This window comes from Brassica napus, chromosome C1 (assembly GCF_020379485.1).
Source record: "Brassica napus cultivar Da-Ae chromosome C1, Da-Ae, whole genome shotgun sequence".
NCBI classification, from domain to species: domain Eukaryota; kingdom Viridiplantae; phylum Streptophyta; class Magnoliopsida; order Brassicales; family Brassicaceae; genus Brassica; species Brassica napus.
In genome coordinates, this window is record NC_063444.1 from 44,749,469 (window position 1) to 44,776,018 (window position 26,550).

Consider the following 26,550-nt stretch of genomic DNA (forward strand, 5'->3'; position numbering starts at 1 on the left):
TTAAATGTTAATGAATTTTTCTCAAAGTATTTTAATAGTTTTAAATATTACATATCAATATATCTACAATGATATTATGATATCTATATCTTATTTAAAAAAATTCTCGTTACAGATTTGTTTTAGAGACAATTGGGTGAATATACCCAAATCGCTAGAAAAATAAGTAACTACCCGAAACCATGAAAAATCCATTTTCATTGTTGATATTTGTGCTCTCTTTATCCATTTTACCCATGCCCTAAAGTTTCATCTTGTTTCTCTTTCTTTCCCGAACTAATACCTCTTTCATCTATCTCTTTCTCTCCCAATTATCTAAACCTTTGTTAAGATTAAAGCTTCATTTCAAATCAATCAATCTTCTTCTTAAATCTCTAAATCATGATCTACTCTGTTTTCAACGCCAATCATACGATAACCTCCTCATCTTCTTAAATCTCCAAACCTTCCAAAAAGATTACGATTAGTTCTAAGATTTTACGGACTCAACAGTGTGCAACTATTTCTGAAGAAAGAGAAAACACAGTACATAAAGAGAAAAGAAACACAATAAAGTATTAGTAACAATACAATAATTTCTTGATCTATATACAATAATTGTTAACCGTTAAGAATATTAGTTGAATAGATAATGATTAAGTTAACACGATAATCTATTTTTTACCATTTAAGAAAATATATATCAGGTAACAATAGTTATTTTTAACATCTTGCCAACCAATTTAAAAAGCGATAACATGTTTTATAGCAGTTAACCAAACATGTACCTGTTAATGACAACATATTGTATAAAATGTAACTGATAAGTTGTGACGTACAATGTTATATGACTTGTTAGACTGGTAACCAGTTTCGTACCATTTAACAAACTATGTATAAGCCAATGTCAGCTATTTATTAACATCTTATAAACCATTTAAAAAAATCTTTAACATGTATTGCTAAGCAAAGATTTACCTGCTCACAATACTCGCTACTGAAGTGTTAGCTTCGTGTTCTTTTTATCGATGTCGGGGAAACCCTATCTTTCTGACTCTACAGCCCATACATACACCAGCATCTGAATCGACGAGATCTATCCAATACGTACAGTGGTGGTTGAAACCGAGTGAACCGATGAAGAGATTGTGGTAGACGAACTCATGAGGTGATAAAGATATAAGATTTCCAAACAAGAAATTCAATCTTCTCAGTTCATGGTGAGAGATTTGATTCAATCAATTTTGGGTTTGTGTTAGGATCTAATCTTCTCTCCTACCATTTCTAGATGAACTCATCGAGGAGATAATTTTATTGGATTCACAACTGTGGATACAGAAAGAGAAAAGTTTATTTGTAAAAAAAGGTGTGATAATGGATTAGAGAAGATGGAAAAGAAAAGAAAAGAAAAATTATTATTTGGCAAAAAAATTTAGGGAGATACGAAAAGGAGAAGAAAGAAATATGGGCAGGGAGGAAGGGCAGAGAGACATGGGGAAAAGCAAGGGCAGAGACAAAATTGAGATTTAGAAATATCAATAGTGTTTAGGATATTTATCTAGATTTTGCTCGTACGTTACGAAAAGAAAAAGAAAACAATGTTATTGGTCAGATCCTTGTTTAATAGTAGTATTTCTTAGATCAGCTACGTGAAGGTGTATGGTTAAACTGTGAAACGCGGATCATCATTGATCGCTTTCCCTACCACAGAAAAAAAAACATGAATTCAAGGAGGGAAAATCCCTCTCGAGTAGAAGACGAATCTTCTGGTGATTTGACAAGGTATCTCGATGCGATCAAATTCAAATCAGTGTTTAGGTTACAAACCTTCAAAGATATCTCGATTAATTCCAAGGATTTCGATTTTCGATGTGCATAGTTTCGAAAATTTGAAACTTAATTATTAGGTTTTGGTAGATTTTTATTTCATATTATTAGGTTCGTGAAATACCCAAAAAACGATTATCTGATCTCCCCCCAAAGTTTTGATTTTTTTTTTTTGTTTCTGATTGATTTTGTGTGATAGTTTGTGGGATACACTCTTTATTCTCACATTCATGATGAAACAACCCTTTCTAGCGTTTTAACGTTTGATTTTGAATTTTTATGTTTTGTTCAGTGAGAGGTTAAGCTAAAGGTTGAAACTTTCCTTCTCTAACCACCAGCCTTTGAAGGATGAGAGACATTTAGTATCTACATGAGTTTGCTCAAAGATGAATCTTTACAAGCCATCTGATAATATGGTGATACGAGTCATCTGATTGCTTATAACGTATTGGAGAGTGACTCAAGGACTTGGAGATTCGGGTTTGCATCTCTTAGGTGCTGAGTTTTGGATTCTAGACTTTTATGACCGTTATAACATGAAGGTTGGGAAGATTTTAGATGGATAAAGGGGATTGTAATAGGACACTCTGTGAGATTGTGGGTCTGCTAAAATCATGGCTCCCCTGGCGGTCCGAGCCAGCTACTGTGTCCAGAGATTTTTGGATGCCTGATCAGAGCTGTCGTGTGTGTTATGAGTGTGATTGTCAGTTCACCCTTATTAACCGTAGGCACCATTGCCGTCTTTGTGGGAGAGTCTTCTGTGGGAAATGTACTGCGAACTCGATACCTTTGGCTACCAGCGACTTGAGAGCTCCCCGTGAGGAGTGGGAGAGGATCCGTGTTTGTAATTATTGTTTCAGCCAATGGGAGCTAGGTGATGGTGGAACGCATCTTTCGAATATTCCGGGGATTAGTAGTTCGTCTTCTGAGACAAGTCTTCTTAGCTCAAAGACTATTACAACTACCAATAGTAGTACTCTTGGCTCGATGCCAGGTTTAGTTGGTCCTTATCAAAGGGTTAAACGTGGTTCTGATGTCAGTTTGCACGGAGTGGCTTCTAAAGAGCAAGGCAAAGAGACTTCAAGGAGTAACAGTTTCATAGCCACATATGTGGAAGATCCATCTCGCTTTGGTTTAAATAGGTACTCTCTTTCTTTGAGTTCTCTTTGATCTCATAGGTACATGTGAAGCTTATTAGACTCTGCATACAACCTCCAGGGTAGGCCATGTAGCCTTTGACCATGCTTCTTATGCAATTTTAGGGCAGAGATTGATAAAAAAAAAAGTATTGCCATGTGAAGTATGTAGCAGCAACTTAATATCTTTTGCTTCCTTTATGCATCAGGAATGATGATGAGTACGATGAGTATTGTGCATACCAGACTTATACTGAGACGAGTCATTCTCCTCAAGCTAATAAATACTATGGCCCAATGGAATATGAGGAGATGAGCCACTGTAAGCATCTGAGTTTCGAATCCACCGCTGACCAGAAAAGTGTAAGCGGCTCTCCACTCATTCATCAGAGTCTTGAATCTCTAATTGGGGATGGCTCAGAGCAGTTCCAGAAAAAAAGATGAGAATGATGGTCGTGACGAAAGTGAAGCACCTTCTCCGCCAGATATTTCGGATAATCAAGTTGCAGAGCCGGTGGATTTCGAGAACAATGGACTTTTGTGGGTTCCACCTGATCCAGAAAACGAAGAAGATGAGAGAGAAAGCTCTTTGTTTGACGAGGAAGATAATGAGGGAGACGCCTCAGGTCCGTGGGGATACTTACGGCCTTCCACTAGCGTTGGAAGTGGAGAGTTCCGTAGCGAGGATCGAACGAGTGAAGAGCACAAGAAGACTATGAAGAATGTGGTTGATGGGCACTTTAGAGCTTTGCTTGCAAAACTTTTGCAAGTCGACAACCTCCCTGTGAGCGATGAAGAGGGCAAAGAGGGTTGGTTAGAGATTATCACCTCTCTTTCTTGGGAGGCGGCTAACTTACTGAAGCCTGATATGAGAAAAAGTGGAGGGATGGATCCTGGTGGCTATGTCAAATTGAAGTGCTTAGCTTCCGGGTTTCGACATGATAGGTAATAGAAGGAACAAAACTGAATCTCAAAATACTGGTTCTGAGTCGATGGTGCTTCATTTTTTGCGCTGTGTATTTTCTAGTACAATTATCTCAAATATACATTTTAGTTTTTGCGGCAAAAATAGACCTCAGAGACTAAAATTATCAAAATAACATTTTTTATTTTGAAAATTTTAATTTTTTTTTATTTTTTAAAATTTGAAATCCTATTCACAAAACCCCACTCCTCAACCCTAAACCTAAACTCTAAACCCTAAACCTTAAACCCTAAACTCTAAACCCCACCCCTTAACTCTAAATCCTAATGTCTAGATTAATTAACCCTATAAATATAAGTGTATATTTGTTTTTTTGATAAAACATTTAAATCTATTTTGGTCATTTTTATTTTTAAGCTCTATATTTGGTTTATATTTTTACGTTTCGTATAATTCAAATTTAGTTTTCGATATAATTCTACTAAATATTATCAAATATATTGAAATTTTAAGAAAGTTAGAGATAACTCTATTGTGAATATAAAACCAATAATATAATGTTTAGTTTGTATTTATATAAAATGTATACATAGATAAATTATTAATTTTTGATTTTAATGAGATTCTTGTTGGACCCAATTTGGATCGATACGTGATTGGGCCAGTATAAGGACGGGCCCGATAGGAAGATAAGAAGTTGGCCCAATAACGCGAAAGAGATGAGATCGACACAACGACATGGAGATCCCGCGGGTCAAGGAAGTCGTTGAGAGAGATCCGGAAAAAATGAGATATTGAGATAGAGAGGACATGTGAAACCCTTGAGAGCATTAGCTATTCACATCGACCTCGCCATAAGCTCGAGAGTGGTTCATTTTGTAATCAATCTCAATTATAGCTTCAATTTCATTCATTTATTGTATTTAAACCTTTAATCAATAAAAATTAATTTTCGCCGACCGGAATCTGATTATATCGTTGTGTTCTAGGGATATTGTTGCCAACATCTCTTTCTTCCCTATTGTTACATTCAAACACTACTAAATACTAAGTGTTGGTTTTAGGATACACAACCATATATTTACATTGGACTTTCTAAAAATTATTATCTTATTATTTTATTAATTTGTGTTATATTTTGAATCGGTCCATCTCGAGAGAAGTTTATTAATTTATACTGTTTATTAATTTATTGAGTATTAATTCATAGAGTTTCTAATGCAATTCTCTACTCAAGAGGAAAATTAATTGTTAAATTAATAGATATAAAAAAGAAAATCGTTATGATTTTGTATCAAGAGAAAAGGAAATACAATTAAGGGTATCGAACTATCGATACAGGAAAATCCCCTTAATGTCTGATAATTTATGTTCAAGCCTTTAGGTGATAAAGACATTGATACCTGTTATTTCTCATAACTTTTAGCATAAAAAAAATATGGAATCCACTTTTATAGTTACAGTCAAATCTCTGGACTGATTACATCTCTTTAACCAATATAAGCAAAACTCAACTTCTGTCTCGTTACATCGGTTCCAAAAGTTTTAAAACTATAGATTCGATTCAAACGAATCAAATATGAAACGGTAGAAATCAACATCCATGTGGCTTGAAGGGACCATTTATCAACAACCTAACGTCCTTTGAATCCAACTCTTCTTGGACGTCACAGCTAAAGAATCCATTGTGAATATCCTTGAGATATTTCAGAAGGTTGGCTAATGCTCCTCTGCTTTTACTCTCGTCTCTCTTCCTCTCTGCGTACGATGACACTTTATCAATACCATTGTGTTTGAAGTAGAAATACCTAGTGATCTTCAACAAGTTTCTCATGTGATGAGGCCAAACCTCAACCGTATCATCCACAATCACGATTCCACGCTCATCGGCCAAGACATGATCAAGCGTCTTCGTGTGACGACTCTCTCTTCTGGTTATCACTCGGTCTCCAAAATAGGTTTTGTCTGGATCAATCATCTTCGCGATTTCTTTACCGTATAACAAATCGCCTTTTGTGTAAACGTACATGTTGAATAGCGTGTTGGCTTCTCTAAGGAAGTCTTTCACAAACGGTCTAACTTTTATTATCCTGCTTTGATATAGCTTCAAACCTGGTTTCTCACCTTCGATTAAGTACTTCTCTGCTTCGGAAAGATTGGAAACCCTAACGCTGTGGACTAGCGTGTGGTCCAAGTCAAGGACTAAGTGAAGTTTCTTGTGTGCGTGAAGTGAGATTAGGGTTGTGAGACGCTTTGTAAAGAATACAGCTTCTTGGCTCAGACGTAAACCGGTGAAAAGATAATCGAACCGTCGGGATTCTTCGACAAGGCTTGGTTTCTGTTTGCAGGTGAGGCAGATACCGTGACGAACGTACCAATGACCACAGTTAGAATGAGATGGTGATGATGATGATAACACGTTCATGTTCATCGTCTCTGGATTGATCTTCCGAATTTTCTGTCTTGGTTCCACTAAAGGTCTTTGTAAATAGATTTCGAACAAAAGTTCAAGGAAAAGGAAATAAAGTTGAACTTGAATTACAGACAGTAACATAGATCGTTTTGTGATATAGCTATGGGGGTTTTGCCTTTTAGAATTCCGGAGAAAGAAACAGAAAGGAAAAAACCTAAACTTATTAGAAAGTCAAGAGAATACAAGGTATTTGGCCGAGAAAATCACCTAAACCCTTAGTCGAGAGAATCTACCAACTACCAAGGTATGAAATCTAATTAATTTTAGATTGCAATGAGGAAATCGCAATTATCTTGCATCAAAATAAAAGGAAATACAATTAAAGGTATCGAATATAGGAAAATCTCAACAATTCATTTTTTAAATGTCTGATTATTTGTGTTCATTTCAAAAATAAGTCTGGCGTCCAGAACCATTATTATTCTTAGATCCAACTTGTTCAAACGCATCGACTGCAGTTGCGGAAGCAGGTAGTTTCGGTTTCCAACGTTATTAAGCGTTTTGTACGACTGGCATAACGTTTGAAAATTGTTGTGTTTGCAAGATATTTGTGACTGGTTGATTATGAGATATTGTAGCGAATTAACATATTAATAAATTACCAATTTTAACATATTATAACATTGTAAAAATATAAAAACATACTATTGTAATAAAATATAATAATTATTAATATAATATAATTTAAAATAATATTATGTTTATTTATGATACTGTTTGTGAATTTAAATTAATATATAAAATGTGAATATATATATATATATATATATATATATATATATATATATATTTTATAATATTTCTATTTTAATTTTATATTTTGATGATAGGGGTTTCAAGGCCCCTAATCAAATGTTGTAATATATAGGATGTCAAACCAGTCCTAAGTGATTATGATGCAAAAGGAATGCAAGACCATGTTTAATCTAAGTGCTACCAGTTTTTGAGATGATTTGAAACTAAATTACTACCTAAAATGCAATAAAGGACAAAGCTTTCTTTCTTATAAGAAGGGAGAACTCATAGGCTATGGGAATTGATCTTGAGTGATCAAGATTCAACCTAAAGGTGTCAACTTTTAACCAATCTATATCTACCTTAGGCCTAGACACAATCCTAAGCAAACTCTATCCCTAGATGAATGCTCATTTACCTAGATAACTCAAGCATCAAATTCCTTTGGTTGAATGTTATCTAAGTAATCATTAATCTCAAGTCTACTAGTCATCTTAACACTTTTAACAACAAATCTCTTTGGTAAAGGATGTTAAAAGCTTAGGAGAGTTGGTTCAGGCATTTCATCAAACACCTTCCGGGTATGAAATGCCTAGAGCTCAACTTTAGAGAGGCCAACTCTAAAGTTGCATTTAAAGCCCTCTGCTAGCAAGGAATAAGACTGATCTATACCTAAACACCTTAGATCTAGCTTAATCACCCTTAATCTCCCTAACCCATGAATCTAAGGATGACTACTCACTACTCTCCATGATGAGCCCAAGAATCAAAGATGATTTGGTGCTAATCATGATTAGTGATCAAGATAATCAAGCAATCACAAGAGAGAAATGATCAAGATAGGATCTTTCACCTAAAAGTTCTTTTGTGATTAGATAGAAAACAAGATAAGATCCTACAATTAGGTCTGAAGGACCTTTATAGTAGCTTAAAGTCGAACCTGGTTTAACCCAACAAACATGGGTTAACCAAAACACAAATTGGTAATTATCTGGTCAAACACGGAAAATGTTGACTTTCTTGACTCGCAGCGGCCACGTGAAACCGCTCCGCCTAGCCGCTGGGACACTCGCAGCGGCTTCCTTGTTTCGTCATCACACCGCTGCGACAAGTAAGAACGCGGCAGGGAACGGGGTATTTTCCCAGCGGTCTCGTCACACCGCTGCGTCAGGCAGCTCCCGCACTTGGTCTCCATTTCTTGAGTCTTTATCTCTCGAGCGTCTCCAGCGGCTTCGGTACACCGCTGCGTAAGGCCGCTCCCACACTTAGTCTCCGTTTCTCAGCGCTTGCAGCGGCTTCTTGAGGGGCCAAAAGGCCGCTGGGACGTCCTTATGCCGCTGGGACACTTGATCAATGCGTCTCCTTCTCGAGAATCACCCCTTTTGCCTCCAAACCATCTCTAAATGCTCCAAAGTCACCATTTGAAATCTCCATCACCTGATAAGGACATATGTAATGCAATGCAACCTAAACATATCTAAATGCTATCCTAAATGGTCAACATATGCAAGAATGAATGGTTAAAACAATGCAAATTGAGAAGATATCAACTCCCCCAAACTTGTATCTTACTTGTCCTCAAGTGACCTTGTAAGAACTCATAAGAGAGAGAGGTTTGAAGGTGGGAACTCATAGCCAAAATTAACACTTGCTAGCACTCAACTTAACATCCTAAAGAAACATAGCAAATAGCATGAGCATTCTCCTTATTATACTCTAGCTTCTCTAGGCCTATCCATACTCTTTTTCCTCTACTCAAGTTGCAATACTCTTTACCAACAAGTCCCTTCAATCAACTCTCACATTGATTCACACACACACACACAAGGTGAAGTCTCACAAATGGGCACATGATCTCAATCATTTGGCTAGGTATGCAATGGTCTAATATGAATGAAGAGATGGGTTCAAATGTTTTTATTTAAGGGTGGTTATCACTCAAAACAAGGAGCTTGATCATTATGCAAAATTTATCTAAGATTAGAAGCAACTCATGCATACATAGATTCATTCTCATCATTCTACCCCATTTTGTTATAAATGATCACAAGTTCTACCCTCTTTATCATCATCTCAAAAATCAATCTAAACCCCTCACATCACTCACCCAATGTACAACTCTTTTTTTTTTTATTTGACCCACTCACTAGGGATTTTAATCCACTTTCCACAAGCTCTAACCCTTTTTCATTTCCTTCCCCAACTTCTTTTTGATCTTCTTTTTTTTTTATTAGGGGGAAGGTTCTTTGTTGCATAATCAAGAGTTTCTTATTATTTTTCTTTTTTTATATATCCCTAGGAGCTTTATTTTCATATCTCTCATCTTTCTCACTCTCCAAACCCAAGATATTGAAATTTAAAACACACAAACCCCTCTCACCATCCCCAAATGCTAACTCATTGTGCTAGCAAGAGATGAGAATAAACCTATGTCGCCTCCAATACTCTCAAGATTTTGCACATGACAAGCTATCAAAAGAGGCCTCACTCATGCAATTCAATGTTTGGTCTCAAAGAATGGTTAGGGTTTTAGGGTAAGGAGTGCCATTTGGGTTAACAAAGATAGGTATGAAGGAATAAGATAACCCAAATGTGTATGAGATCCATGATCAAGTATGCAAATGCCCATATGCAAGAGAGATTAAGTTCATTCAAGCCAAGTTTAGATTGGAGCTGATCTTAAGAACAATGCTAACATCAAGCAAGCAAACAAGTTTCAAGAAGAGTTTTCAAGGCTCGAAGCGTACAAGTTTTCAAGAGATGCTTAAGCTACTTGATATGTTTAACTAGGGTGTCATTTTGAGTTCTAGACAAGGGTTCTTTGCAAGGCATTTTAAATCATTATTCCCAATGCAAGTGAATGCAACCTATATGCTCTAGACTCAATCTTAAAAGTGCAAGTGATGCAACTACATGTTTCTTTTTGTGTTTTTCAAATTTTTTAATTTTTTTGGTTTTTTCTATGCATATATATATGTACAATGCGATGCATGAGGCTCAATTCATCAAAGAAAACATGATCAAATACTTGATACCTCACTCAAACTTTGTTCACACAGTCTCTGTGTTAGAAAGTAGGAGGAGATACCGAAAAGGAAATAAATGCAAAGAAAAACTGGTATATACAATTGAAGGGTGAGGATGATACCTGGCTAATCAAAGGAGTATGCTCCCTCCGTGTCGTCGTCGTCGTCGTCGGTAGCGACTGAAGGAGACTCGTTGGAGGAGGCTCGGGGTGGAGGAGCTGTGTTCCTGCGTCTACGACGGAGTCAGTACTCCGGGGAACGAGGAGGTTCATAGAAGACAGGGTATGGGAGAGTAGATGGACCAGCACCAGCCAGCACGTCATCCCGTTGACAACCAAAACCGATAGACACTTGAGAGAGAAGTGCAGTGACCTTTTTCATATGTCTCTTAAGTGCTTTCACTGAGTTCTTCAGCTTGTAGATGGTGGAATCTTGCATCTTGTTCCACCGAAGCAACTTGGCGTTTTGAGAGAGAGCTTGGCGCAATGCAACGTTCGGTGTAACTCCACCATAAGGCTGAAAGTGGTATCTCTCTGTCCCATACACCGGGGCTGGTGTGGTCGGTCCTTCGTCATCAGCATCACTAGGACGAGCTGCCCGAGAAGAACTGGCCTTGGTCTTCTTCTTGCGCGCTTTGGTGATGGTCTCAAGTACACCAAAATCTGCGGGAATGAGCTCATGAGCAGCTGGAGCGAAGAGTACATGCCGAGGATCAGATAGCGTCGTCAACCTCTCACAAGGGAGGAATATCTGTAGCTGCTCAGGGTCGAGATCAGTGGACCAAAAGGGGTAACCATACCGATCGCCAGATTGGCCGGTAAGGAAGTGGGTTTTCTTCAAGTAAGCAAGATCAATGGAGGCTGGAGCATGATCCCGAGGTCCCAAATCTATCCCAAATGCTTCCAAGATCGGAGTAATGAAGCTCCCGATAAACAGCGTCGGTTTTTCATTCGGAGTTGTCCAAGCCCAATCTCGATAGTACTCAAACCGCTTCATCAACAATCCCACAAGTCCCAAATCCTCAAAATCTTCCGGATCGGTGTGGAGTAGCGTTCCTTCCTCAAGAATCGGGAGAAGTCCAAGAGCTAGAAGTTTGAGCTCATCATCGTTTGCTCCGCCCGGTTCCCTCCGTGAGTAAAAGGTGTGAGTAAGGACCTTGTGGGCATATCTCACTCCCGGGTTAGAGATGTCATTGCTCTTGTCCTCTCCCGCTGTACGCGACCACCCCGTAATCACTGTCCATATGTCATCCACAATTGCCGACCTAGCAGGTAGAAACGACCCACGGTTGTCCGAGAAGCCGAGAATGGAGCTTAGCTTCTTGAAACCCACCTTATAGGTTCTCTCATTGATCTTAAAGCTGATGCGCCCAAACCCCTCGGTCCTATGTTCGTCGCAATGGTATTGCACGAAGAATGTAGACAAAAACTCACAAGAAGCCTCCTTGTGAACCCCGTAGCTCATGCCAAGTAGTGACTCCATGCCCATGTTCCGGAGAATCATCCTTACATCTTCATAGATCCCAAGCGCATGAAGAGCTTCAGCATCCGGAAATCTCATGGGGTTCCATTTGACATCATCATAAAGGCGCTCATAGAGTTGTGCTGAAGTCGGTTTGCTGGTTGGGGGCACTCTCTTCCGCTTCTTAGCTGGCTTGGGAGCAGGTGTTTCTTCCTCCTCATCTTCAGTCTCAGCTCTAAGACCCTCTTCTATCATCTCTTCGATCTCTGCCTCCAATGTCGCTCTGTCAGCTGGCGACTTTTCTTTTTGCTGTGGAGCTTTGCGCCGGGAAACCTGAGCTGGTGGGTTTGGCGTTGGTCGGCCTGCTCGTGGTGGGTTGGTTCTTGTCCCAGCTCGAGACGAAGTGCCTACATCCACAATGCGATCAGTTCCGGGTCCGCGATCTTTCCCCATGTCCTGCTATCAACAAGCTCGAAATTGTATAAGTGACATGATCAATAAGAAACAAATTAAAGCTTGGAAAGAGTTAATGAGTTCAAAAACAGCAAATGGCATTCATACTCATCTTCTATGACTCAATAAACTCAATTTTAACATCAAACAATCACTCCCATTTCAATTTTCGAAAACCCCCAATATGAACCCTAACTTTTTCAAATTCGAATTCAGATCAATTAAACACGTTTTTCATCTACCCAACTCATCAATCAAGCATAAAAGGACATAATTAACGAGTATTGAACAAGAAATCAACCATGCAACCACTTTGAAAAAAATAGGAAATTTTGAATCCAAAAATTAGATGACGATTTCTCTACACCTTAGCTTGTTTCAGATAAACAAGAGTAGGGAAATGAAAAGTCGAAGTGAAATCACGGAGATAACAACTTGAATCAACGAATTTGGTGAAGAATTGAGAGATTTATGAGTTCTTATGCTTGAGAGAATGAAAGTATGGAGTTTTGTGATAAGGGATAGAGAGAGATACGATTTTGGAGAGGAAGAAGAAGTGTCTCGCGTTCGGTTTGGTGATTTTGATCCGGTTCAGTTGAATTGAACCAGAAAACGACACCGGTACGCGCAATTGAGACTCGCAGCGGTCACCGTAAACCGCTCCACAAGACCGCTTCGACTCTCACAGCGGCTTCTTGCCTCAAAACCTCACAGACCGCTGCGACAAGTACGAATCGGGCAGGGAGTAGAGTATTTTCAAAGCGGTTTGAGGAGACCGCTCTGAGATACCGCTGTGACACTTGAAGCATATTTCTCATCTTCTCGTTTGGTCGCAGCGGTATGCTTAGGCCGCTGTGGTTGGCCGCTGTGGTTGGCCGCTGTGAGCGTTTTGAACCTCACCACACCTCGTTTAATGCCACAATCTCTCCTCTTGGACCTGAAGATCTGATAGACACAGAAAAATAGCCAAAGACATACTAGAAATAGAAAAATTAAAAGATAAAAATATGTACAAGGATAGACATGGGACTTCCTCCCAAGTGAGCTTGTTTTAAGTCTCTAGCTTGACTTCCTTTCTTTTTGACTAGGCGGGAATGGGGTCGGAGAGAGGAACCGAGGTTCTCTCCTCCTCTGTTGTGGCTCCCATGTAGAGCTTAACCCTCTGTCCATTGACTGTAAAGTCTCCACCATTCTTGTTCCATAACACAATTGCCCCATATGGCCTAACTTCCTTGATCTTGAAAGGACCGGACCATCTTGACTTGAGCTTCCCGGGGAACAACTTCAGTCTAGAGTTGTAGAGAAGCACTTGATCTCCAGCACTGAATTCTCTCTTCAAGATCTTCTTGTCATGAAAAGCTTTGGTTTTCTCCTTGTAAATCCTTGAGTTCTCAAAAGCATCAAGTCGGATCTCCTCCAGTTCATTGAGTTGGAGAAGTCTCTTCTCCTTGGCACTCTTGATGTCAAAGTTCAGCAACTTAACAGCCCACAATGCTTTGTACTCAAGTTCAACCGGTAGATGACAAGCCTTCCCATACACAAGGTTGAAAGGTGTGGTTCCTAAAGGAGTCTTGTAAGCAGTCCTATAAGCCCATAGTGCATCATCTAGCTTGATGGACCGATCTTTCCTTGTAGTCCCCACTGTTTTCTCCAAAATAGACTTGATTTCTCTGTTGGAGATCTCAACTTGTCCACTTGTCTGAGGATGGTAGGGAGTTGCAACCTTATGTTTCACACCATTCTTCTTGAGAAGACTTTCAAACAGCTTGTTGATGAAGTGAGAACCCCCATCACTGATGACAGCTCTTGGAACTCCAAACCTTGGAAAGATGGTGTTTTTGAACATCTTTATCACCACTCTAGAATCATTGAGGGGACTTGCCACAGCTTCTACCCACTTGGAGACATAGTCAACAGCTACAAGGATGTATTTGTTGCCAAAAGATGATGGGAATGGTCCCATGAAGTCAATACCCCACACATCAAACACCTTCACTTCTAGAATTGGGTTTTGAGGCATCTCATTTCTTTTTGTGATGCTTCCTCTCCTTTGGCATGAATCACACCTAGAGACAAAGTCTTGAGTGTCTTTAAACATATGAGGCCACCAAAACCCAGCTTGTAACACCTTTGAGACAGTCTTGAAAGTAGCAAAATGCCCTCTATAGGATGACCCATGACAGTGTGTGAGGATCCCTTCAACTTCTTCATCAGCTACTGCTCTTCTATAGAGTTGATCCCTACAAAGGATGTAGAGGTAAGGTTCATCCCAATAGTATCTCTTCACATCTTTGTAGAACTTCTTCTTGGCATATCCCTCAAGATCAAGTGGCTCTCTTCCACAAGCTAAGTAGTTCACCAAATCAGCATACCAAGGGGCTTTCTCTTCAGTTGTCTTCACCTCTTCAAGCGTCTTTCCAGTTTCACAAACTGCTACCACTGCTCCAATTGCCATGATCTGCTCTTCTGGAAGCCCTTCATCAATAGGGATCCCACTCTCAATCTTCAGTCTAGACAAGTGATCAGCTACACCATTCTCAACTCCTGGCTTGTCTCTAATCTCAAGGTCAAACTCTTGTAGCAGCAAGATCCACCTCAACAGCCTTGGCTTAGCATCCTTCTTGGCCATGAGGTGTCTCAATGCAGCATGATCAGTGTAGACTATGACCTTTGACCCAACTAAGTAGCTTCTGAACTTCTCAAAGGCGTAGACAATGGCTAGCAACTCCTTCTCAGTTGTAGCATACTTCATTTGGGCTTCATCAAGAGTTTTACTCGCATAGTAGATCACATGAGTCTTCTTGTCCTTCTTTTGACCAAGAACAGCTCCCACAGCATAGTCACTAGCATCACACATGATCTCAAAGGGGAGATCCCAATCTGGTGGTTGCACAATGGGGGCACTAACCAGCTTCTCCTTCAACTTCTTGAAGGCTTGTAGACATTCCCAATCAAAGACGAATGCAGCCTCCTTGCATAGAAGCTTAGTCATTGGCCTTGCTATCATCGAGAAGTCTTGGATGAATCTTCTATAGAATCCAGCATGACCAAGGAAACTTCTAATGTCTTTAACCGTCTTTGGTGCAGCTAACCCAACCATCACTTCAATCTTGGCCTTGTCTACCTCAATCCCCCTCTCTGAAATCTTGTGTCCAAGCACAATCCCTTCCTTAACCATGAAGTGACACTTCTCCCAGTTCAGCACAAGGTTGGTCTCTTCACATCTCTTGAGGACCCTGCTAAGATTTGACAAACAAGCAGAAAACGAAGATCCGTAGACAGAGAAATCATCCATAAATACCTCCACAACATCCTCTATAAGATCAGAGAAAATAGACATCATGCATCTTTGGAAAGTGGCTGGAGCATTACATAGCCCAAATGGCATCCTTCGATAAGCAAAGGTACCATAGGGGCATGTGAAAGTCGTTTTCTCTTGATCATTTGGATGTATGGGGATTTGGAAGAACCCTGAATACCCATCAAGAAAACAATAATAGGGATGATTTGCAAGTCTCTCAAGCATTTGATCAATGAATGGCAATGGAAAATGATCCTTTCTAGATGCTTTGTTAAGTTTTCGATAATCTATGCACATCCTATGTCCTGTTATTGTTCTTGTTGGTATTAGTTCATCCTTATCATTTTTAACCACAGTCATTCCTCCTTCTTTGGAACAACATGCACAGGAGACACCCATTTGCTATCCGAAATACGATAGATGACTCCTGCATCTAAGAGTTTTAGAATCTCTTTCTTAACAACATCTTTCAAGTTGGGGTTCAACCTTCTTTGATGTTCTATAGAAGTCATAGATTCATCCTCTAGATGTATCCTATGCATGCATAAAGAAGGTGATAGCCCTTTAATATCATCTAGTGAGTAGCCTATTGCCTTTCTATACTTTTTAAGTTCATTCAAAAGTTTAGACAATTCATCTTCATTAAGCTCACTACTCACTATGACAGGGTAAGTCTCATTAGGGCCAAGGAAAGCATACCTTACACCATGTGGAAGAGGTTTAAGCTCCACTTTTGGTGCTTTGAGTTCACTCCAATCATCCTCTTGGAGGTTCTCTTGTTGAGTAGCTGAGGAAGCATGGTGATCCTCATATGAAAGCTCCTCATTCTGTTCTTCATCACTAATATCCGTGTGAGAGTCCAGCATCTTCACATAAGCATCACTTTTCTTGTTCTCAACTATTTGGACCTCTCTCTCAATTGTTAAGGCATGTTGTAGAGAGTCTTCAAGTGCCAACTCCTCTAGAAGTTCATCAGCTAAAACCTCCATCTCCTCAATGTAGAATGCTTGGCTTTGAGTAATAGGCTTCTTCATCACCTCCTTGATGTCAAAGTGAAGAATGTTTCCCTTTCCAAGGTGAAGATCAATCTTCCCTTCCTTAACATTCACAACTGCTCCTGCTGTAGCCAAGAAAGGTCTTCCCAATATCAAAGGATCTGTTGGTTCTTCATCCATCTCCAACACCACAAAATCTGTAGGAATCTCACAATTTCCAACCATAACAGGGAGATCTTCTAGGATACCAATGGGAATCTTCACTGAGCGATCAGCTAGCACAAGAGAGAGTCTACACTTCTTGTATTGTGTAAAGCCAAGCCTTTTAGCAATGGAGAGAGGCATAAGGCTCACACTTGCTCCCAAATCGCATAGACACCTCTCAAAAGCAAATTGCCCGATGGCACAAGGTAAGGTAAAGCTTCCTGGATCTTCAAGCTTCTTAGGGATGGTTAGCCTTTGGATAATAGCACTATACTCATGAGTAAGAACCACCATGCCTTCCATCTCCTTCTTCTTCTTAGTTACAGCATCCTTGAGGAACTTGTTGTATTGAGGCACTAGCATGAAGGCATCAATTATGGGCATAGTAATCTGAACTTCACTCATTTGCTTCTCAAATAAAGCTTTGTATTGCTCCAAAAGCTGTCTCTTGAATCTACCGGGAAAAGGAAGTTTTGGTTCATAGGGAGGAGGATTGAATAGAGCTCCTTTTGATGAAGTAGCAACTTCATTCTTGTTCTCCCCCTTCTTTTCTTCTCCAATTTTACCCTTTCCTTTTGCTTCAACTATTTTCTCCAAGATCTCTTCATTGGTCTTCTCATCCATAATAACCACATCATCATCCACATTGATGACCACCTCCCCATCTTGCTTCTCATTATCCCTAATGAGAGTTCTTGGTGGTAGCTGTTTTCCACTCCTAAGGGTGATGGCTTTCATTGTCTCCTTGGAATTTTGCTCTGGCTTTCCAGGTAATGCCCCTTGTTGGCGACTTGGCTGAGAGTTCATTGAAGCAAACTGATTCTCCAAATGGCGGATCTTGTTGTTGAGCTCATTGTAACTTCCATCAATCTTGGAGTGAATTTTCGTGAACTCATAACCCATTGTCTTCTCATTCTTGGCCTGAAAATCCAAAAGTTTCTTGAACATTGCATCCACACTTGTATCTGAAGCTGGAGCTTGTGAAGAACTTCCTTGAGCTTGAGTAGACTGATTGTTGTTATTGTTGAAACCAGGAGGGGTGTTTTGCCTAGGCTGATAGCTCCCTTGCTGAGTGTTTTGCCTCTGCTGGTATCCTCCTTGCTGGTTGGTTGAGTAGGACTTTTGCTGGTAGTTGTTGTACTGAAAGTTAGGTTCCTTCCTGTACCAAGAACCATTGTTGTTGATGAAGCACAGCTCTTCTTGTCCTTCCAAACCATCAACCTCATTAATCTTGGGAGGAATCTCTTGAATAGGACCACCCACAAAGTTGACCTGCTCTTGTTTAGCTTGGTGAGAAAGAAGCAAGTCCATCTTCTCCTGCAAGGACTTGATCTCTTTCTTTGTTTGTTGATCATCATTTCTGTTGACCCTATCATGCTCCTCGCTGTAGACTGAGTCGCTCTTAGCCATGTTCTCCACCAGTTCATCTGCTTCTTCTTCAGTTCTCCCCAAGAAGAAACCATTGCTGGCAGTATCAAGCCTGTTTATGCACTGTGGTAAGGCTCCTCTATAGAAGGTGCTAAGCAAGCTCTCCTTGCTGAAACCATGATGAGGGCATTGAGACCAATAACCCTTGAACCTCTCTCATGCTTCACTGAATCTCTCTAGACCTTTTTGTTGAAACCCGGAGATTTCGTTCCTGATCTTAGCTGTCCTTGAAGTAGAGAAGAACTTTTCTAGAAAAGCTCTCTTGCAATCTTCCCAAGTAGTGACAGTGTCACTTGGAAGAGTCTTCTCCCATGGGTGTGCCTTGTCTCCCAAAGAGAAAGGAAATAGCTTCAGCTTGAAAGCATCTTCAGAAACACCATTTGTCTTGGACAAGCCACAGTACTGATCAAACTTGTACAAGTGATCAAAAGGGTCTTCAGCAGCAAGACCATGATACTTGTTGTTCTCTATAGTGTTGAGCAGCCCTGACTTGTTTTCGAAGTTGTTGTTCTCCACAGCTGGTGCTCTGATTCCCAACCTATGACCATGAATGTGAGGTTGATCATAGGCTCCAATGGCACGAGCTTGGCGCTGTGGATGTTGTGGCTGGCGCTGTGGTCTAAAAGGATCAGCTCTTGGACCATTGCCTCCTTGGGCTTCACCATCTTGAGGCAGATTCTCCATATCAAACCCCAACCCTTGCAAGTGAGCCTGTTGCTCTACTTCTCTTCTTTGTCTTGCTATCTCCCTCTCAAGTGTTCTAATGTCTTCAACTCTTGGAACTAGGTTTGTTGGACCTCTGCTCCTTGTGTTCATACACCTGAAATGCAAAGAGAGAAGAACAAAGAGAAGCAATAACACAATTAAATAAAAATTGACTTAGTCTCAAGCAAATGACTAAATCACAATGTCACAATCAACTTAGAATTTGGCAACGGCGCCAATTTGATGATAGGGGTTTCAAGGCCCCTAATCAAATGTTGTAATATATAGGATGTCAAACCAGTCCTAAGTGATTATGATGCAAAGGGAATGCAAGACCATGCTTAATCTAAGTGCTACCAGTTTTTGAGATGATTTGAAACTAGATTACTACCTAAAATGCAATAAAGGACAAAGCTTTCTTTCTTATAAGAAGGGAGAACTCATGGGCTATGGGAATTGATCTTGGGTGATCAAGATTCAACCTAAAGGTGTCAACTTTTAACCAATCTATATCTACCTTAGGCCTAGACACAATCCTAAGAAAACTCTATCCCTAGATGAATGCTCATTTACCTAGATAACTCAAGCATCAAATTCCTATGGTTGAATGTTATCTAAGTAATCATTAATCTCAAGTCTACTAGCCATCTTAACACCTTTAACAACAAATCCCTTTGGTAAAGGATGTTAAAAGCTTAGGAGAGTTGGTTCAGGCATTTCATCAAACACCTTCCGGGTATGAAATGCCTAGAGCAACTCTAAAGTTGCATTAAAAGCCCTCTACTAGCAAGGAATAAGATTGATCTATACCGACACACCTTAGATCTAGCTTAATCACCCTTAATCTCCCTAACCCATGAATCCAAGGATGACTACTCACTACTCTCCATGATGAGCCTAAGAATCAAAGATGATTTGGTGCTAATCATGATTAGTGATCAAGATAATCAAGCAATCACAAGAGAGAAATGATCAAGATAGGATCTTTCACCTAAAAGTTCTTTTGTGATTAGATAGAAAACAAGATAAGATCCTACAATTAGGTCTGAAGGACCTTTATAGTAGCTTAAAGTCGAACCTGGTTTAACCCAACAAACATGGGTTAACCAAAACACAAATTGGTAATTATCTGGTCAAACACGGAAAATGTTGACTTTCTTGACTCGCAGCGGCCACGTGAAACCGCTCCGCCTAGCCGCTGGGACACTCGCAGCAGCTTCCTTGTTTCGTCATCACACCGCTGCGACAAGTACGAACGCGGCAGGGAACGGGGTATTTTCCCAGCGGTCTCGTCACACCGCTGCGTCAGGCCGCTCCCGCACTTGGTCTCCATTTCTTGAGTCTTCATCTCTCGAGCGTCTCCAGCGGCTTCGGTACACCGCTGCGTAAGGCCGCTCCCACACTTAGTCTCCGTTTCTCAGCGCTTGCAGCGGCTTCTTGAGGGGCCAAAAGGCCGCTGGGACGTCCTTATGCCGCTGGGACACTTGATCAATGCGTCTCCTTCTCGAGAATCACCCCTTTTGCCTCCAAACCATCTCTAAATGCTCCAAAGTCACCATTTGAAATCTCCATCACCTGATAAGGACATATGTAATGCAATGCAACCTAAACATATCTAAATGTTATCCTAAATGGTCAACATATGCAAGAATGAATGGTTAAAACAATGCAAATTGAGAAGATATCATATTTTAAAATAATTTTAAAAATAATTTAATATTTATGTATCCATCCGCAAACGCACAACCGCAAACGCTAACTGGAATTAGCTTTTGATTTTAAAAGGTTGAGAGCGGTTTAAAACGATTTGTAACGGTTTTTATGATTGTTTCGAAACGCAGTCAACCGATACCAATCGTAAAATCTGTATTTACAGGTGATAGCGGAAAAACCAGTCAGTCAGGCTTAGTGCTTCGATTGAGCTGTTTGTAGGATACTAAAACTCAATTTCCCTGACTTGTTACCTCTGAATCTCTGATATACAAGTATAACCGGCAAGGCGGACTAGGTGGTAGGAGTTGGATCCTAACCAAAATCGCAAAACCTACTCTCTTTTACAGGTTTTAGAACCCACAAATGATATATATATATAACTTATGAAATGTAAATAAGCTATATATTTTAACAGTTTGGGCTACTCTTGAATTTCATATAATTTTGATTTATTCCCCTCTTATCTTATATGGGGTATTTTCTAAAAATCCACGTTTAGACCTGAAAGCTAGACAGCAGCTACTCAATTAAACCTCTACTATTACCCACAATCTGAAAGACGAACCATGTGTGTTTTTTTTTTTTGTAATCTTGTCATCTTCTCCAACGAACCATGTGTGTTCCTTGAAAGATATAACAGACGTAATAATTAGTCTTTAGGTGATAGACATCGACACCTGTTATTTTTCATAACTTGTATAAGAAAAAGATGGAATCCAATTTTTTTTTAACGACGATGCTAAATATTTTTTCTAGTTCGTTGTTACATATGTGTTTACATAATAGGTTAATGATATGCACTGTTATGTCATGGTCATTAATGATGCTCGCCTTATACTACAAAATGTAGAGGTTCAGTGAAAAGATAAAGTGCAAAGCTAAAAGAACGACAGGTCAGAGATGACGGAAAGCTCTCACGTCTCTACGATAAATTTTGTCTTCGTTATAGTCTTATGCAACACTGCCAAATATAATATGCTCACATGTTTTTGTTTTCAGGCAGTACTGACAAATATTTCAACGAGATGACGAATAACTAATTTCAATTATTGTTTTACATATATTCGCGAAGAATCATGGTGTACGTATGCTTATAAATCTTAACAAAATATATACTTTTTTTTATAATAATATACAATAAATACTCTTCAAATTATCACATAACCTTCCGATTATTTTCATACTCTAAAAAATCAAGCTTACCCACAATATCCATACTCGCATTTAGCCCCAGATTTACATTTCTTGTTGCATTTAATTACCACAATGGTCAGGATTAAACCCAACGTAGGTGCATATGGCTCCACAACATCGTTGACCGAATCTACATTTGTGACTGCACTGTCCACGATTATTCTTGTTACCTAACATACTCCGACAATGCTTCTTGCAACAATACAACAAACTCGTCCCCTTGTCCGCTTTTACGCCATTGCAAATGTTGTGACGCCCAACATGACATCTCATCCCTTTTCTGATCTTTTTGTATTGGGAAACTAGTATTCGGGTTTTGGATGATGTTGTTTGTTAGGTTTGTGTGGATTTCATCAAGAGTGTAGAACTCCGGGTCTTCTTCACTGGTAATATCTTCGGCTATAACTGAATGAGGATTAGACGTTGCGGTTATGACGGAATAGAGGATTAATGAGATGAGTAGCATGAGTTTAATGAACGTATAATGGATCTTAATGAGCATTTGTTACGATGATGAGTTTACTTTGAACACAAAAGAAGCAAATGGAAACGTGAAATTTAAGGAAAGATGTCAGATGTGTATTTATAGTGCCAAGAGGTATCATAAACTCTAGATTTGATGTATACTTATTAAACTGTTTATAAAACTCCTTAAAATTAGGCAAAAACAAGTGATACTTGCACTACAAGAAAACATATCACATTTTGACCACATTTCTGACCAACAAAAATGATCAAAATAATTATGACCATATTGGGACAACTTTATGATGAATACAAAATATGGTCAAGAAATGGTTAGAATATTTTAACCAAAACATATGGTCAAAAAATGGTCAGAAAATATATTACATTTTAACCACATTTCCGACCACTAAAAATGGTCAAAAACAATTATGACCAAATTCTAACCACTTTGTGATGAATAAGTAAAATGGTCAAAAAATTATTAGAATTTTGTAACCAAAACATATGGTCAAAAAATGGTTAAAAATTTGTGACCACAATATTACCACTTTCTAACCATATCTTTGGTTTAACCTAAATCTCAAAAGTTTTTTTTTTCTCATTCTTAATTACAGAGCTTTCTCCTTAAGCGGAGCCATCCTCTTTTCATTTATTTTTCTACTATTTTTATCCTAATTTAACAGACTTTTGCATCCCTTTTCTGTTTCTCTGCTTTTTTATTTTTTTTTTTCTTTGCTACTCCATCATCAAAACCTCTATTTCCTTCACTGCAAGTCACATTGGAGAAGTTTCAGTGTTGCTGATATCACTATCATCTCAGCTTTGCTTCTGCCATGTTCCTCTACTCCTTGCAAGGTTAGATCCATGTTTTGTGTCATACTTTATAAAAGAATATAGATCTGAACTTAATCAATATTCCAAAATCTGGATAACAATGGTTTGGGCTTTGTTTTCTGTTTTCTAGTTTTCTTTATAATCTTACTTTAGTTGATTTAATTATTTTAACCGGAGTAGTTTGAGGGTGATTTTTTTTTAGGGAAAACTGTTTTTTTTTAGGGAAAACTGTTTTTTAGAGCAAAAAAATAGTAACTATGTCCTTTTAGACTAATCTATATTTTGTGTCATAATTTCCTATAATACCCTTTAATATTTATGAAAATAATTTTAATAAATATTTTTACAAACAAAAAAAATTTGGAAAAATAGTAACATTTGTTAAAATACCTATATGAACTTAATGGTATATTTTCCAGTTATAAAAAAGTTGAAATTATAAATTTCAGATTATGTTCTAAAAAAAGTAGAAATGACATTCTACGAAGTAGAAAACGAAATCTACTTTTTTCATTGAATCTACAATGTTTAGAATACGTGATCTATGTAAATATGAGTATTCTACAAATATGTAGAATACACATTCCGCGCTTAACCTACCATTCTAAAATTCTTAGAAATCGAAATCTACACATTAATCTAATTCTAAAACATGTAGAAACCGACTTCTACAGATTTACTATAAATCTAAAACATGTAGAAATCAAATTCTAAACATTACTATAATACTAAAAAACTGTAGAAACTGATTTCTACATATTAGTTGTATTCTACGGATAAGAAATCAGTTCCTAAAAATATGGAAACAAAATATTTGAGAATATTCACTTTTATATTTTAAAAAAAAATCGATTTAAAAAAAAAACGAAAAAGGAACAAAAAAAAAACGACAAAAAAACCTTGGCAACCTTCTTCGCCGTCTTCTATATTCCATTGATTGTTCACAAAATTTTCACAAAATTTTCACATTATTTCTACCATGATTCATGTCTATCCCAGAGAAATCGAGTTTAAAGAGTTGAAATCATGTTTGGTCGGTTCAAATCAAGTGGGAATCAATCCAGATATAATCATACAAAACCAAAAAAATCGATTTGGGATTCTTTCCTCGGCACGGTATCGATCGATCTATTCTTACAGATCGGTCGATCTGTGTAAATCAACCTTCGCCGATCGAGTAAAATGGACCAGGTCGATCAGTATATATTTCGCGTTTTTTTTTGTTATGAATAATGATCGGGATCGATCGATCCACTATAACTTGTAAAGTGGGATCGATCGATCCCCCTTGTCGAACTCAATATATATCTTTTTTTAAAAATTACAATTTTAAGGGCATTACTGCCATTTTGGAAAAAAATAGTCTAATAGGACATAAAATAGTATAAATTAGTCTAAAGGGACATAGTTACAATTTTTTTGCTCTAAAAAAACAGATTTCCTTTTTTTTTAAGTGTGACTTTTTAATCTAATTTTAGTTTCTCTTATCATTTGTTGTCAAAATACAACTAGGACAGATCCAGATACGTTGAGACCATGGAGGAAGACAAGACTAAACAAAGGAATTAAGTAATGGTGGACATAGTGAATGATCTCTATTTCATTTTAGTTTTCTTTTTGAGTTTAATGTATGTATTTTTATGTTGTTAAATTTCAATTCTTTTGTTTCAAATAACAATTATTCATATTTATTCATTTTCATTATATTTTACTATTTTCATGTTGCTATTAAATGTACTATTTATTTAAATTAATAATCTGATCAATTTTTAAATAAATAATAAAACATCAACACAAAAGAGTGGTCAGAAATTCATCAAAAATTGATAATTATTTTTGACCATTTTCTGACTATTTATTTTTGACGTTATTTCTGGCTTTTAAATATGGTCAATAAATTTTGACCACTTTTGTGACTAAAATCAATTTCTGACGGAGTTTTTTCACGACTTTATTTGGTCAAAAAATTGTCAAAATAGAGTGTTTCTGACCATTTTCTAATGAAAATGAAGGTCAAAAATTAAACTATTTCTCGCAGTGTTGCTGTCTAATTGTAACGGAAAGTAAAAAGAGAATCAAATGCAATACCTTAACCTACAAGTATCTTATTGCTACTGTCCTCATCATTGTTACAGCTTTTTAGTTCCCGTATTGAGCAAGCTGTTACTTTCATTTTCTTATTAATTCAATATAATTCTCATAATTAAGACGATATAAGCTCGAGATAAATAGAAAGTTGGTGCAACTCACGATTTGTTTAATTTTAATTATGAGATGAATTACTTTAGTTTTGTTTGTTACACACTTTCTCAACAGCATCTCATCATTTGTTTTTTTTGCCAAAAAATATTTTTAAAAGAACATTGGAATTTTGAGGATTAATACAGTGTTTCTCATATAAAATCGTTTCTCTAGAAAATAATAATAATAAGTATATAATTTTGAACAAAATGCCCTTGTCTTTATTGTGAAAAATGTGTTTAATCTTCTAATTGAAGTAAGTCTGTTTATTAACAAATAGTGTCACGAGATCAACTCCACCCTCTTACAGTCCTACTAAAACCAAAATGTTACATTTTGTTCCTAGTTTATTATTTTTTTTTGTTCGTAGTTTATTATTTGACGATAATACTGTTGTTACATTTATGTACTTGGACGATATATATATGACATTTTACTGCTATGCTGAGAACTTGAGAAGTCATGCAGTATATATAATACTGTGTGTGTATGTATAATAGTTACGTGTGTATGTATAATAGTCTTGACTTGAACAGTTGAATGAATGAACATAATACTGTTGTTACATTTATGTACTTGGACGATATATATATGACATTTTACTGCTATGCTGAGAACTTGAGAAGTCATGCAGTTCATGCATGGGTTCTGTTACCCAAACCTACGCAAACCTCCACGTGTGGTAACGGTATGGGTGCCATGACATTCGGTAAGAGTCACATGGCCATCATGTTTGCTTGCATAACGCGATCAAGACACACTAATGTTTTCCCTCAACGCATCGTTCACGTCTCAGTTCCAATGTTTCATTAATTTTACTTTGACTATTTGCTAAACGTTGACCGGTGACCTTCGAAGAGACTGTGGACATTCCATTGAGCATGTAGAATCATCGCTAATATTAAACGTAGAAACAATTTCATTACTACGCAGAAAATATACTGTATTATGTTCATTCTTTTTTTTTGAACAACAGTATTATGTTCATTCATTCAACTGTTCAAGTCAAGACTATTATACATACACACGTAACATTTTATAAGCCTAGACAGTCAATAGCTTATATAGTCACTCTATACTCTACACCAAGTCTCTCAGATGTCGAGATTCTCACCGGATGATATTATTGATACTAGTACATCATCAAACATCTATAACATATATTTATTTATCTTAATAAAGTAGAATAACTTTAATCTTTTTGTTTGGCAACATAGATAGCACTTAAAAAAATAATAAGGTTCTTTGGTAACATGGATAGCAGTAAATTAGGAAAAAAGTAATGGACTTATGTTATTAAAAAAATTGGAAGTCCATTACATTATATTAAAAAGTAATGAGTTTATGTTACTTGATATACATATTCAAATCAAAATAATAATTTAAAATTGATTTATATTAAAAATTCATTCAAAAATATACATATATTCAAAATTTGATTATTAATAACAT

General features: G+C 37.7%; 2 protein-coding genes, 1 non-coding gene and 1 pseudogene across 4 annotated transcripts; 2 read left to right on the plus strand and 2 right to left on the minus strand.

Moving 5' to 3' along the window:
- The first annotated feature begins 9 nt into the window (after window positions 1-9).
- LOC125580464 (1-phosphatidylinositol-3-phosphate 5-kinase FAB1B-like) lies at window positions 10-4,842 on the plus strand. Of its 2 annotated transcripts, XM_048744934.1 has the most exons (4): window positions 10-1,761; window positions 2,099-2,948; window positions 3,152-3,887; window positions 4,533-4,842. In XM_048744934.1, the coding sequence occupies exons 3-4, from the start codon at window positions 3,355-3,357 to the stop codon at window positions 4,558-4,560; spliced, it is 561 nt and encodes a 186-aa protein (XP_048600891.1). In that variant the 5' UTR covers window positions 10-1,761; window positions 2,099-2,948; window positions 3,152-3,354; the 3' UTR covers window positions 4,561-4,842. The 2 variants fall into 2 exon arrangements, with proteins under 2 accessions (XP_048600891.1, XP_048600890.1); XM_048744933.1 differs by lacking the exon at window positions 4,533-4,842 and having other exon boundaries at window positions 783-1,761; window positions 3,152-4,069.
- A 560-nt stretch (window positions 4,843-5,402) lies between these two features.
- On the minus strand, window positions 5,403-7,003 carry LOC125580466 (RNA polymerase II C-terminal domain phosphatase-like 5). Its single transcript, XM_048744935.1, has one exon. The coding sequence runs from the start codon at window positions 6,419-6,421 to the stop codon at window positions 5,462-5,464; it is 960 nt and encodes a 319-aa protein (XP_048600892.1). The 5' UTR covers window positions 6,422-7,003; the 3' UTR covers window positions 5,403-5,461.
- An 11,052-nt stretch (window positions 7,004-18,055) lies between these two features.
- Window positions 18,056-18,162, plus strand: LOC125580992. Its single transcript, XR_007318703.1, has one exon. It is a non-coding gene; the product is annotated as a small nucleolar RNA R71 (small nucleolar RNA).
- A 3,398-nt stretch (window positions 18,163-21,560) lies between these two features.
- On the minus strand, window positions 21,561-23,072 carry LOC125580467 (annotated as a pseudogene).
- Between the last annotated feature and the right edge of the window lie 3,478 nt (window positions 23,073-26,550).